General features: G+C 35.8%; 2 protein-coding genes across 3 annotated transcripts; one reads left to right on the top strand and one right to left on the bottom strand.

The window, feature by feature from the left end:
* The first annotated feature begins 630 nt into the window (after nt 1-630).
* Nucleotides 631-4764, top strand: LOC134533804 (uncharacterized). The gene is made up of 4 exons (XM_063371475.1): nt 631-972; nt 1779-1894; nt 3426-3688; nt 4459-4764. The coding sequence occupies exons 1-4, from the start codon at nt 814-816 to the stop codon at nt 4551-4553; spliced, it is 633 nt and encodes a 210-aa protein (XP_063227545.1). The 5' UTR covers nt 631-813; the 3' UTR covers nt 4554-4764.
* Nucleotides 4765-6155: 1391 nt separating this feature from the next.
* On the bottom strand, nt 6156-18735 carry LOC134533803 (ribonuclease P protein subunit p29). Of its 2 annotated transcripts, none has more exons than XM_063371473.1 (5): nt 18433-18735; nt 15976-16121; nt 10308-10513; nt 8552-8739; nt 6156-6385 (listed from the first exon to the last, which is right to left on the bottom strand). In XM_063371473.1, exons 1-5 carry the CDS (start codon nt 18446-18448, stop codon nt 6249-6251), a joined length of 693 nt encoding a protein of 230 aa, XP_063227543.1. In that variant the 5' UTR covers nt 18449-18735; the 3' UTR covers nt 6156-6248. The 2 variants fall into 2 exon arrangements, with proteins under 2 accessions (XP_063227543.1, XP_063227544.1); XM_063371474.1 differs by having other exon boundaries at nt 8552-8731; nt 18433-18705.
* Between the last annotated feature and the right edge of the window lie 958 nt (nt 18736-19693).

Genomic DNA, 19693 nt, shown 5'->3' with positions numbered 1-19693 from the left:
TTTTCATTTAAAATTTATTTAATATAAATTTGTTAATACAAGCCTTGTTATTAATGAAAGATAAGGATATGTTGACTCTTGTTTGCATCACAGAAACTGGTCATGTGCGTGTGTTTCTACAGTCATTTTAGAAATACTTTTTTTCTTTAATGAAATAATACACAATGTCAAACAATGAAAATAATGCTAGCAATCATGTGTAAAAATATTTTGAATTTGGCTGGAAACAACTGGAAGTTGACGAAGGTTGTGTTAAAAGGCAGACTGTAATGCGCCACTACTGGCTAACATCACCTTCAGTTTCATGACTACGTGACTGCTTCCTACCTATAATGATGCAAGATACTTTGGGTGGTTTGGCCTCAATATCTTAGCTCGGTCTATAACATTTCAGGCATGTGGAAAAAAATTCCTGGATTTATATCTGGACATAAGTTGTTCTTTGATCTTCAGACTGCTCATGTCAGTCCAAATCATTGCAAGCAACCTACTACGTAGTTTGCAGCCTTGATCGACCGCTGTTCCCATCACCCTGGTCTTGTCTGGGGAATAACATCAGCCTCCAACAGCACCATTGTTGGAGAGACACAGTTTTGAGCATGGGGGGGGGGGAGGGGAGGCAGTTGATGATTAACTTTGTTTATAGTCTGAAGCATCCAAGGCTGTACCACAGCAAACAAGTGACAAACAGCTTGTTTGAAGAGGGCACTTGACCTCATAAGAGACCTAACCAGGTTACAGTTATCGAGGCGAGAGGCACGCCAGGGGTATATATAGCAGAGCAGAGCACAGTGGCAGCACGATCACAGCGACATGGAGGATCTAACCCTACTGCTATTCCTGCTCCTAGCGGCCGGCGCAAGCGGCCACGGCATGGTGATGGAGCCTGTCAACCGGGCGTCCATGTGGCGACTGGGCTTCCACACGCCAAAGGACTATGACGACGACGGGCACTTCTGCGGTGGCATCAGCGTGAGTGGTGGGGTGCTCTTGCTCCATGCGAACCGGCATTCACAGGCAAACAACCGGTCACTCAACATGGCACAGGCAAAACTAATACAATTTTCTTTTTGGGTTGTCTGCATTTTTTAACATTAAAGTTATTCTACGCAGAGGAGAGATTAGTTTTTGTATATTTAAGAAGAGAACAGTAAAACTTAAACTCTGTAATAAATTCCTTTGTTATTGCTGACCATGTAAAAATAAGTTCTGCTAACGAAGAACAATTTAATCTCGGTTGGAAATTTTGCTGTGTTTTATTAATTAAAATTCATAGTAACTAATTTAATTAAGTTAATTTCCAAAGGAGCCACATAATGGATGTATAAATTTTAATTCATTAAACCTAACGCACCAGAGAAGTGAAATTTTGGGAGATTCTAAAAGGATGTTGGTAGTTTTTGTCTCTTTAATATCTTCAGCATGATAAGCTTCGGTTGTATGAATCGTAATCGATGAAACTGAGAAAAATTAGTAGGTAATTGATGTGCTAATCAAGAGTAAATTGAAAATTTACTTGCTAGTTTTAGTGTGGGCTTAAACTTCTGTTGCCTTGCATTCTTGAACCATAAAAATACCTCAGTTATACATTTTCAACCCAATTTATCTCTTCGATAGTTCCTTCACAAGTTTTGCAAGTGAGCCACGTGATGAATGCAGCCGGTGTGACGAGAGGGTTTCCTCAGGGAGTCATGCTGAGGCACTCTTCGAGGGACAGACCTCCGGCTAAGCCCCTCTCGTGCGCGTGCAGGACCACAGCAGTCTCTGTCTCTGCGCAGGTCCAGTGGGAGCAGAACGGCGGCAAGTGTGGGGAGTGCGGGGATGACTACGCCCTCCCTCGCCCGCGTCCCAGCGAGAACACCGGCAAATACGGGCGGGGGATCAGCGTAAAGACGTGAGTCATTCAACACTTTCTTAATAGGTAGGGGATGAGCTACAGTTTATCTAGCACACACACATGAATAACATACATTTACACAAAAGTCTTTAAAATTGAAGGAAATGAAGTTTGGTAAATTGTGTGTGTTTGCATTCTTGCAATCTTATGGCGCTAAATTATATCTTTCAGAATTTCCATAAATAGTTTAAGTACAACTTGATCTAACTACAGATGAAATATTTGGCTGAGGGATAAGGATATAGAAAAACATAAAACAACTCGACACATTACAAATATTTTGCAATAAAATTAAAATCTCAATAATCAGGTAAGACAGACAGAGAGTAAGTACGTGTATATTAAAAATTTAAAAAAATGTGAATGGATGTTTCAGTACTCGCCAGAGATGGGTAACATCTAACCTTGGTAATGAGAAAATTCATGTGTTCTCATGCCGCAGATACACTTATAATACAAAACTCGAACACCAAATTTAATGTAGAGTTTTTAAAAATAATGCTGAGTGTGGACGCAAATCAATAAATCATATTTAGTTTTCTCACTCGCCACTAGAATTCACTGCTCGAGCATCTACATTGACTATTGAATCATTTGATTAGCAGATCAAAATTTTAAATTACCTATATAATGAAACGGCTCCGATAAGCGAAAAAGACTTGAAAAAATACTAAACCCCAAATTTGTACTTGATTTTCGAAAAGGCGTGTCATTAAAATACTGCCCTTGTTAAATTCATTGAACAGTTAATACTCGTAAAGTTTCCATTTGTATTTGTGAACTTTGGTTCCCATCATCCACTATAGATGGATGTGTTACACGTTTCCATTCCTTGATTTCCATCGTACTCACGAAATTACTCTCACCAAATACTGTATACAGAGAGCTATTATGTTACACATTAATATACTTTCTCACCTAACGCAAGGTTCCCACACTTGATCTAAATAATTTCCCTGTCCGAACACACACTTTTTTTTTTCTGTCTCATAAATCAATTTTGCATGCTAACATAAAAATATTAAATAACAAAAACTTATTTCAACCATACATAAAATATCAAATTTACCATAAAATCTTTTCCGGCACAATATACATTTCGCAATGTTACCATTTCAATCAATGCTGCACAACCAACGTTGTTTGAATGTATAAAAACTTGGAAAAATACATTATTGACTGAGACCATGTGAACCATTATCTACATTTGAATTTGTTCGTTCAAGGATTATCTTAATTAATTGACGACTAAAACAGATGGTTTTCTACTACACATGAATGTGAGATTAACATAGTATGGCTTCAAGACATCAAAGGAACATGCTAGTATTAAAAATTACTTATCCAGTTTCATAACTAAAGTACTTTTAATTTCCCTGTGTTTTCCAGGTTTTGGAGTCAACTTTTCAAATTCTTGAGTTTTTAGATTTTCTCTATCTGTGGGAACCCTGGTAAAGTCAAAGACATTTGCTTGTACTATCTAGTATGTACTATTATAGCTAAGTGACGCACAACACCCTGTCTGCAGCTACAAGAGCGGGCAGGCGTTCACGGCAGCCGTGGATCTCACCGCGAACCACAAGGGCTACTTCCAGTTCGACCTGTGCCCCCTGCGCTCTGCCGACGAGCTGGAGACGGACGAGTGCTTCTCGCGGTACCCCCTGTCCCAGGCCGAGGGCAGCACCCAGTACCGCGTGCCCTCCACCAAGCCCGGCTACTACAATGTCAGCCTGGTGCTGCCGGCCGGACTGCGCTGCGAGCGTTGCGTCTTCCGCTGGACCTACGTCGCAGGTAACACCCGCCACCTGGGTTGTGCTAATAGCTTCCCAAGTGAGTCTTTCAAGTGTCTATTGGGTAGAGCAACATTTCAGTACCAGTACCAGTACGTCCAGCTACCCCACAGATACTCCCTTGACAACGCATGAATGTAGTAAACCAAGCATTCGAAGTTGTAACGGTTCAATATTGACAATTACTAGCCTGCAGTCGCTGGCAATATATAATTTTTCATACATTGTGAGTGAACAGATATGAAATATGTATTAGTTTGAGTGCCGAGAGAGATATCCGAACCACATGAGTCAAGTTGTAGCTTAAAATTCAAAAATTTAAAATACTGAAGCCTAGATCTCTAAACTGCCTGATTTTGCACAGAATCACCATAGAAAGCCTATTGTGTTTGAATGTTGTCCGTAACTGTTTGCATATTCTTGTTAAGTCCAGTGTTTCACAGTTATTGCTGCATTTGCAAAGTGTTAAGTTTTGAGGACTCTCACGACTAACTTTCAACCAAGCTACTATTAATTGTCAAGTCATGATTTGTGCCAAAAATTTTACTACTCGGACATAAGTACCTTGTGCAAACAGTCTGTTAAATTTTGTACAGAAAAGAGTGGTAGAAACTCCACAAAGCTGCCATCCACAGAAACGCATTGAACCATTTATCACACAAAAAATCTCAGTAGCAAGGGCCCACAATTCCTTCCTCATCCAGAGATGTTTCAGTTTTTAACACTGTGGTTATTTTTATGCTGATACTTTGTACTCTTTGTTCCTTCCAGGCAACAACTGGGGAATATGCAGTGATGGGAGTGGGGCGGATGGCTGTGGACCACAAGAGAACTTCAGAACATGTTCAGACATCACCATCGCGTGACAACTCACACATCACCCCAAACATTATTTAAACTTCAGCTCTATATAGCATCTTCCTAAATTATTTATTTATGTTTTCAATTATGTAATTTTTCAAATTTTTTCAATAAAAATGTTTTGAGAAATGTGTGTTGGTTTGTCTCTCACTGTCAGGTTAGTAAAGATAAAATTCCTGCGACGTCATCAGCACTTGCAGCACTGCCTGGCTGCCGATTCCAGAACCAACGTGGACGTGGACACACCCTCCAATCATAAAACATCAATCGCCCGAGTTGGCAAGCGATCGTGAGGAGGGTGGGGGAGAAAAAATCAATAATCTGAGAAGATGGTGGAGGAGGGGGTGTCTTCCCAGGCATACCCACAATTGTAAAAAAATCAATAATTGACAGAGGGCTAAGCTGGATCAGTATTTGTGATTAATGAGATTCTTAATTAACATTAAGTGAAAGGGGTGAAGGGGATGTGGTTGGTTGGTAATTGGACACATGATGAAAACACTTAAACACACATGTGGCTGACACATGCACAATTAATTGTACTTAAATGGGTTTTTAACTGACAAGTGGCAGGTCACTAATTAAGATTAATGGATTTTTAATTGGCTCATTCTGCTGGGCAGAACACCCATGGTTTTGTTGTATTATTTTGTAACATCAAAAAATTTCATAACATCAGAACGAGGTAAAAAAAAAAAAAATTGATTGCAACATAACAACTGTGGAAGTTTTATAGTCCTGCTACCACTACGTTCCATCCAATTATTCTGTACGGTGCCATACTCCTATCCCTGAGTTGTGCTGTTTTTGTGACAGACAGAAATAATATGTAAAATATTCTCACACTGATTAGGTTTTCAATATAGGTATGCAGTGTAAGTATAAAGTACATGTCAAAACTATTGTACAAATGCAGTACACCTTGAAGAAGAAATAATCGGCCATTAACACAAGTCTGTAAATGCTTATGTTTATTGCTAGATTTGTTATCAGGTACAATGTGATACACTGTGTCCCTGTTATGTGGAATGCCATTATCAGCAAGATACATGACTAACCTCTGTTTCCCAATATACTTCATGATGAACACACGACAGTTTACCCTAGTTGCTTGGTGCTCTACACAGCAATGCAGTGTATCTGGAATGTTGACTGGTACAGTAAACACATTCTGAGCTACAGCATATGCTGACATGAACTGCCAGTACATACATACATATTGTTTTGTATGGTACATGTACACAATCGCTGATATGACATTCTACGTATCTCACTGTTCACAGGATTAGCTCTACCGATAAAGGTACACATTTCCTGTTCTACGTTATTCAATACTCTCAATTCATCTAGTAGTCCTACATATTTCCCACAGGTTGATGATATTTTACATGCATCCTGTATAGTATTACGTATATTTCTCAAATAATTTGTTATACAGATAAGCTTTGTAATTAATATGTTAAGAACTTTAAGGTTTCTGCAAGTGTCAATTTTTTTTTTTTTTTAAGACAGGTTTGTAATGACTCCTTTTTTTTTGCAACAGGTAGCTTACAAAAGTAACTACATACTATGTTTTATTTGAAGGGAAGCAAATAACAACAAACTCCTACCAAAACTTAAATATATTGCATAAATGTAACGTAACATAGGTAACACAGGTAACAAACAGTTGTTTTCTTTGTCTTCTAGGAAACACACATTCACAGGTCCGGTATGAGATTCAGTCTTATTTTCTTGGCACTTCTGTGGCTTGAACGAATGCAGAACAACTTCCCGTAAATGGTGAACTCATACTTATCCAATGACACAGAAAATATGCATGATTCTTTTGGGATTTCTGCAAAAGAAAAATGTTTGTAAATATCACACACAAATAAAATTCTTTAGGTAACATCTATATTTTTAAACAATGTTTTTGAGACACAAAAAATTAAGGCATCATGTCACTGTAAAATATATTGGTAAGCGTTGAGGAGTTTAGTATTTGGTACTCCAGTATAAATCATAAATCTATTTTTGTAATTAATACTCTAGTAGAATAATTCTTAAGTATGTCAGAGATATTTCATTAAATAGAATCTGCTCATAGTAAAGTCATTAAAAATCCAGAAATAAAATAAATTGTGTTATATTATAACCACACAAAAGTTATTTGTGCAGCAACCTGTGTTATTTGTGAGGAGGTAACTAACAAGTTTATCACAGTTTTAAAAAAAAAAAAAAAAAAAACTGGTTTTCCAAGTAAAAACTCCACTTAAAAAATGTAAATGTTTCAGATACTAGAAAAATTTACAGAATGGTTTTTGGGACTTTTCTAGAAACCCAAAAAAACTAGACTAGAGGTTTGGGTATACATAGCAGGTATCCCCCATATACCCGAAATGGTTACCAAATAATTATTATAGCTGATGTGTGCTGATGAAAAATATATATTCAATGGATGAGTCCAAAGGCAAGCCTTTATGCACCAAGTAACAACCCTGAAAATTAAAATGCAGTGGAATGATTACCACAAACACATTTCTATATGAACTCTCCTCGTACAAACTGGCATTCTGTAGGTTAAGTGCACATATTCTGTAACAAAAATTCTTTATTCGTGGTCAAAAGGCAAAAGTCAACTTGGTTGCCACTTGCCATAAGACTTTGTGTCCTTTTGACCATGCATTAAATAATTATTAACACCACTACCTGTATCATGACTGACTTGACACTGGGAGGCAGTAATGTACTTCTTGTGCCAAAATGTTCCCCAAAGAATGAGGCAGATGGTGTACAGGATATAATATATGTACAGGATGCAATATATTTACAACCCAAATGGTTCGAAAATGACAACTACATAGTTAGCATAATACACACAGATATCATGTCTTTGTGCAAATAAAACTTGCCAAAAGAGTAATAGTCCTGAGGGATGCTGGCTCTGTGGCAAGTATTACCCCTAAACACCCTAATTGTGAATGGTAGCCAGATATGTTTAAAGCATGACTATTAATTCGCAAAATATTAAACTTAGGGTAGTAAAAAGTAAATAGGCATGATCAGTAACCTACATGTAGGCCTAACTCCTACCATAGAAATTGAATAAAATGAAGTTCCAATAAAAAAACTTTGATTTTCAAATAACTAAAGAATAACAGATAATTCTTTCTCATTATAATATTGTAACTCAAATTAACCTTTACATAAGTTTATAATAAGAAGAAATAGTTTATATACAACAAATTAACAAAGGTACAAAAGTTGTTGAAACAGATGAAGACTCTGGAAGGTAATGAAGTAAAGATGTACAGGCAAGTCTTGATTAACTGAGTTAATATGGACTACGGCAAAATCGGATGAGATAGAATAAGAAAACCATTTTTATTTTCAGGTGGCCTGGTGGTACTTCATTTTTTGGAATGATGGTATTTCAACTTTTCTTTGGTCTAGATTCTTTCATATCACTCCATGATTTGCCCAACCAGTAAATGATATCTTTGAGGTAAAACTTTGAAAATATTTAGATCATTTTCTAGGTTTAGTGATACACAAATAGAATACACATAAGTTTAAAAAAAAAATTTCATTTCTTGAATTTCATCAAAGAAACGTTACAAGCAGGAAATGCATGATTCGTGAAATGTTGGAATATTATAACAGAGTTTTACTGTCCTTAGGGTTCTAAAGGCTTCTACAAAATCTCTGAAAGTTTAGGAGCCAGAAAAAAATATATATATAAATAAAATTTGGGAGCAGTTCTACTTAAAAATTTTATTTGAACTAAAAGTACCTAAATAGCATTTTGGTGAACTTATTACAATTTAAATACTATCCTGGATTCTTGAACTCAGTCGTTTCTGTAAAACAAGATTTTGCAACAACAACACTGGCTAATGTTTTCAAAATCTTGCAGAAGCTAGTGACCAGCAAGGAAAAGTTGGGCGCCATGGCGACCTGGTGCCCGGGAGTGATTCATTCTGGCCTCGAGACAAGTGGCACACCTGCACTGCATACTCACTTCTGACTACGTTCTTCTGGTCGATGACGGTGAAGGTGTTGAGGGTGTCGCACAGGATGATGCCCTTCTTGCCGGTGAGGCTGCAGCACTTGGAGCGCTTCACCTTCACGAACGCCCCCACGTACTCCGCCTTGACCAGGAGCAGCAGCACGTTGCTCCTCTGCCTGTCGTCGCCGCTGCCTGTGAAACTGCCCCGGCGCTGGTGAGTGCCGTGCACTCTCACCCAGTGTCGCCCGATTTCCCCTCGCATCACAATCCCGTACTTCAGAATCAACTTCCATGCACACATACAGACGAGAATGTAAATACATTTACCCACCTAGTACACTGCGTGCCAGATATTTGTGAGCCCGAGAGCTACAAGAAAATCCTATGTTACCATGGTCAACATTTCGTGTTACGTATTCTTTACAAAGCATGACCATACTTAGTTTGATTAGTTAATTTTCTCCTGTTGATTCAACCATGGAGTTAGAAATATGAATTGTCAGGTAAGGGCATGCTGTGATGTAGTTCAAACCAAACTCTTTTACTTCACCGTCACCATACTGTAATGTCCAAAACATTGCGGAATTTGTGCTTGACTACGTCTGATGATAAGTACAAATCAGTAAGTACGAATAAGAATCTCCCTATTTACACAGTCATTTTCCATGAATAGTCTCTTCAGCAGATGTTTTGGGCATCTATAGCAAAATGTGCAGTCCATGAGCTTAAAAAAAACCCAGCTACACCTGGTTACCATATAAACATTTAGACATAGCCACACACTGGATTCAATCATGTATAGTACAGAAATCAACAGTTGCATTCCACTCTGTGGTGGCACTTAGGCTTGTAGATACATCATGGCACATAGTATACATAGCTGTTGTACATATATTACTTACATAGCTACTTATAGTATTAATTGTCATTCATGTACCAAATATATCCTTTAAACTGGCCATAGTCTAGATAGTAAGTAACCATCTCACTGTGTTTTCCCGGAATGGGTTCGGCAATTCACATAATATAAATAACTAATGAATTGGCAATGGTTTTTGTGTAGAGGGAGCAAAAAAATTATGTAATTATTCTCTGGAATTCACACAATGGTAACGACTACAATAGGTAGTCTTTCTTCGAAATCTACCTAAAAGAAACATACCAAGCTTATGATGTTTTCTGTTTTCCAACAATTAAGCTAAAACAAATCAAAGAATTAAACTCATAACACTAGAAGTCACACTATATGAATAAAAGAGGACTGAGTTTTACACAACGAACAATTTAACAGTTTGTGTCTTAGACGTACATAATTTTAACCTACATGGAAACTAACTATCACCAACTGCTTATTTAAGCTCCTGCAGACACAATTGTCCCTCCCACTCAACCAGGCACTCTGCCCCTCTCTTCTTCTTCCAACCAGATGCCGCCACCACATTAGGACAGAGCACTTACGAAGGATACATAGCAACTCTGAGGAAAACCAGATTTACACAACAAAGGGGAATCCTTGAACTATGACATTTCTACAACATATCACTTATTTCGTCAACTTGTCACTTATGCTAAGTTGTTTTTGATAGGGAGCAACAGAAAAACCCATGGTACATCCAAATTCGCAGTATTTCGAACCGTGTTCCTACTGTATTATTTTTGGGTGGCTCGCATTCCATACATTTGTGACCTAAATAAGTAGAAAGGCTTTGATCTACATTACAAATCATATGCACAATAAAGACACAAATCGTGAAACTAAGAATAATACCTTAAATTTTTAAGGTTGTCCAAATTGAGATAGTTTCGCATGTATTTCTTCCAAAGTTGGTGCAGGGAGTGGAAATCCCGGAACTTTAGGTTCTTGTAATCTAATTTGTTAAGTCCGAGTTCCTTCCTTTCCTTCCGAGACAAGTAAGTCTTTCGCTGGCGAGTTTTACCCTGAATCTTCTTTTTATGCTTCTTCAACAGTATACTCTGCAAAAAAAAAAAAAAGTACACAACTTTCTAAAAAACAAAACAGATATTCCTTGCTACATGCTTATAGTACTTAAGTAGGGACAAGAATATATGGTGAATTGCGATAAAAAATAACACCGAAAAGCATGTCAAATCAACATAGAACGCCAACACGCAAGTTAATGTACCATAAAGCAAAGGAATAGAACTGAAATCACAAAATAATCAGCATTTTTTATCAAAAATTTAACTCAAATCACAACAACTCTTTTAATATATTAAACTTGAGGAATATAACATATTTAGCATGAAAGTTATACCAAATTTATGCATGAACAAACATGAATTTTTTAAACATTTTTAAACTTGAGGAATATAAAATACTAGCTGCCCGACCCGGCTTCGCACTGCTATACTAATAAAAAAATTAAGCCACATCTCCCATTTACAGTAATGGTAAATAAAAAAAAATTCTGTGAAAATTTATAACAATGCTGTATAATGTACCGGAGAGAAAATGAATAGCACCGATGGTTTCCCGACTCGTGCACGCAACGTACAACTGATGTACCCGTACTTCGCTACGGCAGTCTACAGGTAGATCACTCTTGCGCCACTCATTATACATGCCCCTCCTTGTGGGTACGCCACTGCCGCGCGATGCCCGTTGCCATGGAGATGCAGAAGGCATGAACAATGCAAAATCCTGTTCTCATGCAGACAAAGTACCCACTGTTGTCTGGTTTTAACCACCCATGGGATCTAATTTTCGGAAAATATCATCCTGCGTAACATAAGGAACATTACTGTGAAGTTTCAAGTCTATAAAATATATATACTTGAAAAAAAGGGGCAATAAAAAAACAAATTAAACACAGAGAGAGGAAAAAACAATAGTTTAGGTTTGCAATTTAAAGTGATAAAAAGTATTTAAATACTAATTGAACTCTTATGAGGGTACTGATTGCTTCGTTGTTAATATTACACGGTTTTTTTTTTTACTTGTATGGGAAAATTAAGAATGATAAGGCATCTAGTGCGTGGCAACAATGTTAATAGGCAATAGGAAATAAACTTCTAGCGCCTGCGGCATTGTCAACACACACTTTGTACGTGTACTGCATGTTGTATCTAACCCCCTCCAACGCATTTGATTCTAAATTGGACTTTTAGTAAGGATCCCTAATGTTATTGATAATATAATATAGCCTATAGCCTTCCTCGATAAATGTAGTATCCAACACTGAAAGAATTTTTCAAATCGTACCAGTGGTTCCTGAGATTAGCGCGTTCAAACAAACAAACAAACTCTTCAGCTTTATAATATTAGTATAGATTTAGCATGAAAGTTGTACCAAATTGATGCACGAACAAACATATTGAATTATTTAACTTTTTTTTAATCTTTTAACAGTTATTAGTAACTCATTTTTACATTACAGCATTGGTAGATTTTTCAAACACACAATTACTAGCAGATTTATTTTTATTGTTCCGAGTAGAAATATTTATTACAAATTATTATATTGTAAAAAAGAATCATGTATTAATAAATTGTTTTGGTGAATTAAGTATGTATTATGAAACACCTGAGAGTCATATTTGTTTAATAATCTTATTTTCTTATTCTTATACATAAAAACGAATGTTTGTGTGTTCGTCTTCTATATACTCACGTATCATTCATTGAAACTTTTTACTCTTGACCTAAAAAACAAGGGGAAGGTGACAGTCTAAGTGAGATTTCGATAAAAAAAAAAACTTAAAGCATCATTTAATTATTTGTGGTGAAATCTCACCATTCCATCATTGTAGAACAGATTAACCATGAAAGAATGCTGGTATGTAGTTTACTCGGCAAGAGACAGAGCGTGCGTGTTGAATGCAATCAGTGAGCTAGCAATATTGGATATTGGACTATGCGAGCGCACTCTATATAGTTAACAACTTAACCAAATATGAATGTGCTGCAGATAATGACTATAAGATTTAAAATGGCTTTGAAAGAAACTTTACACATCACCACCTTTGTATTTCTGTTAAGTAACTGGTAATAACCTAACAATTAATGGTTTTCAACTTTTAATAACATCATCTTATAGGTATAGGAAAAAAGTTAATGGGCAACATCTTAAACTGGAAAAAATAATAACAATAATAATAACATATATCTTACTATTGGTGGGAACAAAACATTTGACTGTATTGGACGGGAAAACGTAATTACTGTACTGTCTCGGTGTGATTCTGATAAAACCAATTTTTAAAGCAGAATTAATTAATTCTTGATAAAATTTCGTAATTGTATTGATAACCCATCGTTCTTCCGATCTCTATGAAATTTTGCACGCTTGACCTTTGAAACTATGGAATGATTGTCTGGTTTGAAGTCCTGATACAGTAGCTGTATAAAGGCTAATAAGCTATAAATTTGTTTAATAGATTAAAAATTGCTCGCTAGGAAGAATCGTAAATATGCCATCATGTAGTGAATATTGCTAAAGAAACATAATACCAACACATCTGCAATAAATTAGGGTTGAAATTCATTATAACCAAAAATCAATAGAGTAAAAATGATAATGCAAATATTTTGTACATCTTTGTGATGATACATTCATAAAGGTTTTGAGTTGCAGTTTTGCACATGAAAATTTGAGTAATTCCAGGGTGTTGGGATCAAACCAATAAATCTTGCCAAAAAAAAAGTGTAAATGTTAGCATTCAATGCAACTGTGGACTCTTAGTGTGATATACGAACAAACAAACTGAGCAATAAACAAAAAATGGAAAATTGTCTAAAATTTTTTATAACTTCATACATCAGCCCCCAGATTAAAATAAACTGCTTGTGTATCATCAAATGCATCAATGTTGATGCAATAATATCTGCTTACTTAAATACTACTAGTATATGACTGAAAATTATAAATAATTCACTTCAAGTAATATCTTTATCAAATACAAGTAGGTAGTATTAACCGTTTTTACCCAAAACTGCAGAAACTAAGAGTGGAGGTCGCATTAATTGCAAACGTGTATCATGGGAACAGCTTAGTTGAGATGCACTGCATCGTAACTGTGTCATTTAAGCCACTTTAGACAGCTGCCTCCTGAACCTCTGCTTAGTTGAAAAAACACACAATCTGTGTCACTTATGCCTTTTTAGTCGGTTCTCGTACAAACACTTTGGAATACTATGGTGGGGAGGGGGAGAGGGTTCAAATGAGTTTGTCACTGGCTTCCCTCTGCTTCTCTTGACCCCTCCACCTCATCTTCACCCACCCAAGCAACCACTGTATAATGCAGCATTCTTTGCTTTCTGAGGGATGGTCTTTAACTACAGCCATAAAAATCAACTTTTCTTTCTGTGTCTTCCTGTTTCATAAATTATTAATTACTCTTCTGATGTAAGTGGCTTTTGTAAAGCTTTTGTAAATAAGTATACAGGCTGGCCACTCTTTTGGCAAAACCAAAGTACTTTAATTTGTAGAAAAATCACCACTTCAAATGATTGTCTATTATTTCAATCTGATATTAGTGCAATTAATTTTAGGTGCAAGTCAAATCTACTTCGTCTTAACAGTGACAAAACTAAAATAATATTCTTTACCAGGAAATATTTTCAATTCAAATATGATTATAAAGTAGAAAATAACTTAATTCCAAAAACTATTACATTATAAGATCTTGGAGTTATAATAGATTCATAATTATATTATCATCAACATGTAGATTATCTAACTTCTAGTTCCAGCAGAACATTTTCCCTTATTAAATACATTACTAATTATGCTACAAATTCTAATCAGGTCAAAATTTGAATATTGTTCAGTAATATGGAACAATATTAATTCTTTGGACAATGATAAAATTGAACATATTCAACATAAATGTATCAATGTTACATATTGTTCAAAAAATTTTCCTTCCACTAAATTAATTTCTCTCTTTGACCTGCAAGCCTATCTTTATTTTCTCCTTATAACAAACTTTTATTCTATAAAATTCATGGTAATTATGTCTTGCATAACACTGGTATTAGAGTTGCCTTTTTTGAGTCCAAAAACACCTCCTTTATGTACACTTCACAGGAAAATTTTCATTATTTTTAGACTAAACAATAACTATAATATATTAGATCAACTTGGAAATTAAATTAATTAATTAGTACACATAGATATTACCATAATTAGTGTATTCTCAGTTGAAATCATTTACTCTTCATGTGTTATAAAATCTATAAATCTATTTTATTCCCCATCAAATTTTGTAGTTCTTGATTTTATGAATATTTATAAGTTTGATTTAATGAATGTTTATTTGTTACTGTGTCCATTGTGTAATGTATTTTAATTTAACATTGTTTTGTTCCTTATATGTTTCGTGCACACCCTTGCAATCTCTTCAAGGAGAGTTGGTGTGCATGTGACAATTGTAAATAAATAAATAAATTCCAGGTTTTTTTTAAAGGTTTATCTAAGAATTGTCATAAAATATTTTGTAAATAAAATTAGCTAACCATTTTTGTTACATCAGAGTTGCTGCTATGGTTTTTTTCTATCACCGGCTAATCATTCAGTTCCAGCATGGTGCATAAAGTTATCAAGCTCTCCTGAAAAATTTGCTCTTAGTCACAAAGGCAGTTTTGTTACTTAAGCGACGATATAATATATTATACATTACATTAAATAAAATACAAAATATTTCTGTAAGACTACATTACTTTTGTAATATGCATTTTTTCCTCAATAAAAATTAGAAGCTATTGTATGTTGTTTAAACTATGCGAGTAGTAATCAACAGTAGATTTTAAGAAAACACATCATTAGTAAAATTATACATTAAAGTGTAAGGGCACAAATAAAATCACTTCAACAGGTATAAAAAATGTTTACATATTTCAATAATAATTTTTAACATAGACAATTAGAATTGTAATCAGCATTTTTGTAAGGCGATATTAATAAATCATGTTTAAGCTTTCAAATCTTCATAGAGAGACTTTAAATAATAGTCATCTGCACATCATGTCTTTATCACTTGCTAGACAAATAGATAATTCCCAAATGCTTGCAAATATTCCCAGAGTTACTCACGGATTTCCCAGCAACAAAAATTTTCACAGCTAATTCAAGGTTTCCTGATTTTTCCAGTCAGGTAAAACCTGAATAGTATAAAATTACTCATTTAAATAAGTTTTAGTTTATTGTATGCATCTGAATTGTGATTTCCTAGCCATAAAGTATTTTTCATAAACTAAAAATAAAAATAAAAAAGGTTTGGGGTCACATTAGACTCGGTCACATTATTTCAGATAGATAGGCCCTAAATACATTAATACATAAAAACTGTTTCACAAAGTAATTTAAAACAGGTCTAGGTACACCAGAATAAGTCTACATGTAAAAAAACCTACGTAAAAAACCTATGCTGATTCATAATAATACAGTTTGATGACACATCATTCATATACATACCCTCTTCAGTTCATTTTCTGATTCAAAAAGAGCCTTTTCTGATAAAGATGTCTTCAGAAACATGTCGAAACTTGCATCTGGATTGCTTGGCAGTGTATTGAAGGCTTTCCCTGCGACTGCGCGCGGCAACTTTGAGTACAGCTTGCCTGCCAGCAGACAGAACAGTTTAATAAGCCTTTACTCCTATTTACCAATGTTCACAGGACATCCTACTACTGTCTAAAGCAGGAATTAAAATAGCTTATCATCTCCGTCTGTCAATAATGTGACCTACAGCCAATAAGATGGCCTACATAATTCCATCGGTCCATCAAACAGTTGGCAAACTCATACTTTTGACAGATGGACAAAATTATAATATATCAATCAAAATATCTAATGTCTGCAAGGTTTTTGCCTGTCAAAACAATTACTGTGCAGGTAGCATTCAACGTATTCTTACTGTTGATCAAACACATTAGCCTCTTGATGCAGGAATAATAATTTAATTTTTAAATAATCTAAATTAAATATTTTATTCTTCTTTATGAATCAAATGATTACTGGTAGTTAAAGTAGATGCTATGAGTAGGCATCGCAAACCTATTTTCTCTGATCTTGATGGCAGAATCATGTGCATCATCCAATGAAAACGATTAAGGAGTTGGGGTGAGAAGCATTACAGAAGAGAAGGGTGGAAAGGTTTATCAGACTATCAGGTGATAAAGGGAGAGGGAACTGGGGTGCACATAGGTAGTTATAGAGGACTGATCACAGGTGAAAGCTCCAGAGGGAACGGAGGCAAACGGAAAGAGGGAGGTACTCTTCGCTTGGGAGGCCTAGGAGGAATTGGAGTGATCTGGAAAAAGTAATTTTGGGGTTGATAGATAAAGGTGATGACTAAAAGGAGAGGGGAGGATGGGAATGAGAGGAAAAGGCGGCCTTCTTTCCACCGGGTAAAAGCCCAATTTGGGTGTAACATATAAAATAAAAATTCATTTTGGTAAATATTTACTTGGGCGGTATTTCCGAAAAAAAATGTTAAAAATCCGAAAATACCTTTATTTTATGCTCTTCAACTTCCTCTTTTCATTAAAAGTGGCGGAGGTAAGAAATTCCAAATACTTTAGGAGATATCAAATTTTTAAATTTCTTCATATGTAGTTGAGCGGTATTTGCGAAAAAAAATGTTAAAAATCCGAAAATACCTTTATTATATGCTCTTCAAATTCCTCTTTTCATTAAAAGCGGCGGAGATAATAAATTCCAAATACTTTAGGAGATATCGAATTTTTTAATTTTGCAATACAAGACCTGTGGAACCATTCGAGCGGCGCCATTTTTGTTATTTTGCCGTGTGTTCGTGAACGTGAATACGTGAATTGTGAATGCGTAATTAATAAAATGGTTGATTAGGTCAGGTCAGTTGCATTATTAATACTTTCAAACTAAGCCGACATTAAAAATTATTTTGTGAATTAATTTTAATGGCTGTTTAGTTTTAAAATATTTATAATGTAACTGACCTGACCAAACAAACCCGGACAGAGGGTGAACAGTAAACTAAAATGGTCGATTAGGTCAGGTCAGTTACATTATAAATACTTTCAAACTAAGGTGATATTAAAAATAATGTGAATTAATTTTAATTATTCTTTAGTTTTAAATTATTTATAATGTAACTGACCTTACCTAACAAACCCGTAACAAAGGATGTACAGTAACAACTCACGTAAATTTTTTTGTTACTTATTACTTGCGCAACAATATCAAAATAACAAATAAGACTTTAAAATTAGAAACGTTAAAAACTCACCTAAGTTGGAGGCGGTAATTAAACACAGTTTTAAACAATAATTGAACTAAATAATCACGTACTATTAGTTCATTTGAATCCTGGCCTATCACGAACAATCACGTGACATCATATCCAATAAAAAAATAGATACTCGTACGTAAACAAGAAACAATTGTGCACGCACGCCACAGGAATGCGCTGGTTTTGTGCTGAAATTTAAAAATTCGATATCTCCTAAAGTATTTGGAATTTCTAATCTCCGCCGCTTTTAATGAAAAGGGGAATTTGAAGAGCATATAATAAAGGTATTTTCGGATTTTTAACATTATTTTTCGCAAATACCGCTTAACTACATATGAAGAAATTTAAAAATTCGATATCTCCTAAAGTATTTGGAATTTCTAATCTCCGCCGATTTTAATGAAAAGAGGAAGTTGAAGAGCATAAAATAAAGGTATTTTCGGATTTTTAACATTTTTTTTCGGAAATACCGCCCAAGTAAATATTTACCTTAATTTCTTATGGTATATTTGGAATATCATGCTATATCGCAATTTTAAATGCCAAAATATAGCCTATATATTTCGTTCTTTAATTTCTTTCGAAATGATCGGTAAATACAATTGGTTATTTAAATTACTACAATAATAGGTATTATTAGTAATAAAGCCAATACTTACCATTTCCGTCATCCATGTTACCACACTACAACGTTCTAACCACGGACAGAAACATACCATCAGATACTATTGTTTAAATAAATTACTTTGACGGCTGGGTTCACAATTTCAAAATTATAAAACATACGCGAATGCAACGACCGTATAGCACCAGAGTCTGTATAGCACATGCCAACGAGCATACAATCATTCTGGCACATGCTCACAAACAACATAACAAAAACATACTTCGTCAATAACATAGATAAATGTTAAAAATACGACACCCTTTTCTAAAATCCACTACCATCGCATTCAAGGAGTACGGTGAAGGCGATGGAGTAGCTCGATACCGAATGCTGTGACGTAACTGAAGTCAATTTTTAACCACACCATCGCCATATTGAATACGCCCAAAACATTGCGTAAATGGTGCTTGACCATGTCTGATGATAGATAGTAAGTATGAATTAGAATCTCCGTCGTTAAACAAGTGCCATTTAAAAAAAAAAAAATTAAAACTGTTTCCACACTGCAAGCACTAATCTTCAGGCAAAGTTTTTGGTGTTTAACAAATAAGGCGAAACAGTTAGTAGAAGGAAAAAACAGCTTCACGCAGTTCGCATGTAATCATGCAGACATGACCACCCCCTGGAGGAATCCCCTCCCAGCGCTCATACAGGCTAGGAAGTAAGGCATTCGCCAAGCCATGCAATGCCTACATCGAGCCAAAAATATTCCATTGGTGCTATATGTTTTGATATGCAATGACATGATTTTGAATTGGAACACATATTTGTGTATATGCCTACTGTAAAATTTAGTGAAAATGAAATAACTTGATGTGGCCTGGCGATTGGCCAGTGTCAGAAAGGAGCTTGAGGTGGGGGTGAAAACCCCCGGGGTGCGATGGCTTCAGTCGTCCCTGTCGAACAGCGCCTGTAGCCGGGCAGCCAGCCGAACGGAGATGGGCTGGGGCCTCGGGTCTCGAGGCAGGTCGTCCGCTGGGCGTGGTAGTAGTGGCCGGTGCAGGGGAAGGGCAGGAATCTCAACAGAGAGCAGGATACTGATGCGGGTTTCGATGGGGGAGAGGAGCATGGGCGGATGAGTGAAAAGGGGGGGAAGGTGTTTGTGAACTCAGCGGGGAATAGGGAACAGGTGAGAAAATTGGTAGGAGTGGCCGGGGATGTGCACTGGGCTCGGTTCGATGGCACCAGTGAAGTAGCCCTGTTGGTGGGCTGACCACTGCTCCTCCTCGCGGCATGGAGGTTGAAGTTGCTGG

This window comes from Bacillus rossius, chromosome 7 (assembly GCF_032445375.1).
Source record: "Bacillus rossius redtenbacheri isolate Brsri chromosome 7, Brsri_v3, whole genome shotgun sequence".
Classification (NCBI taxonomy): domain Eukaryota; kingdom Metazoa; phylum Arthropoda; class Insecta; order Phasmatodea; family Bacillidae; genus Bacillus; species Bacillus rossius.
This window is presented reverse-complemented; position numbering and strand designations above follow the sequence as displayed.

Excerpts from the sequence above, each read along its gene's own strand:
- LOC134533804 (XM_063371475.1), top strand. The coding sequence starts at position 814 with ATGGAGGATCTAACCCTACTGCTATTCCTGCTCCTAGCGGCCGGCGCA. Across the intron at positions 1,895-3,425 it reads CGGGGGATCAGCGTAAAGAC|CTACAAGAGCGGGCAGGCGT; the intron begins GTGAGTCATTCA and ends CCCTGTCTGCAG. Across the intron at positions 3,689-4,458 it reads CCGCTGGACCTACGTCGCAG|GCAACAACTGGGGAATATGC; the intron begins GTAACACCCGCC and ends TGTTCCTTCCAG.
- LOC134533803 (XM_063371473.1), bottom strand. Across the intron at positions 8,740-10,307 it reads GACAACCTTAAAAATTTAAG|TTTCACAGGCAGCGGCGACG; the intron begins GTATTATTCTTA and ends GCGCCGGGGCAG. Across the intron at positions 6,386-8,551 it reads CCAGAAGAACGTAGTCAGAA|AAATCCCAAAAGAATCATGC; the intron begins GTGAGTATGCAG and ends TTTCTTTTGCAG.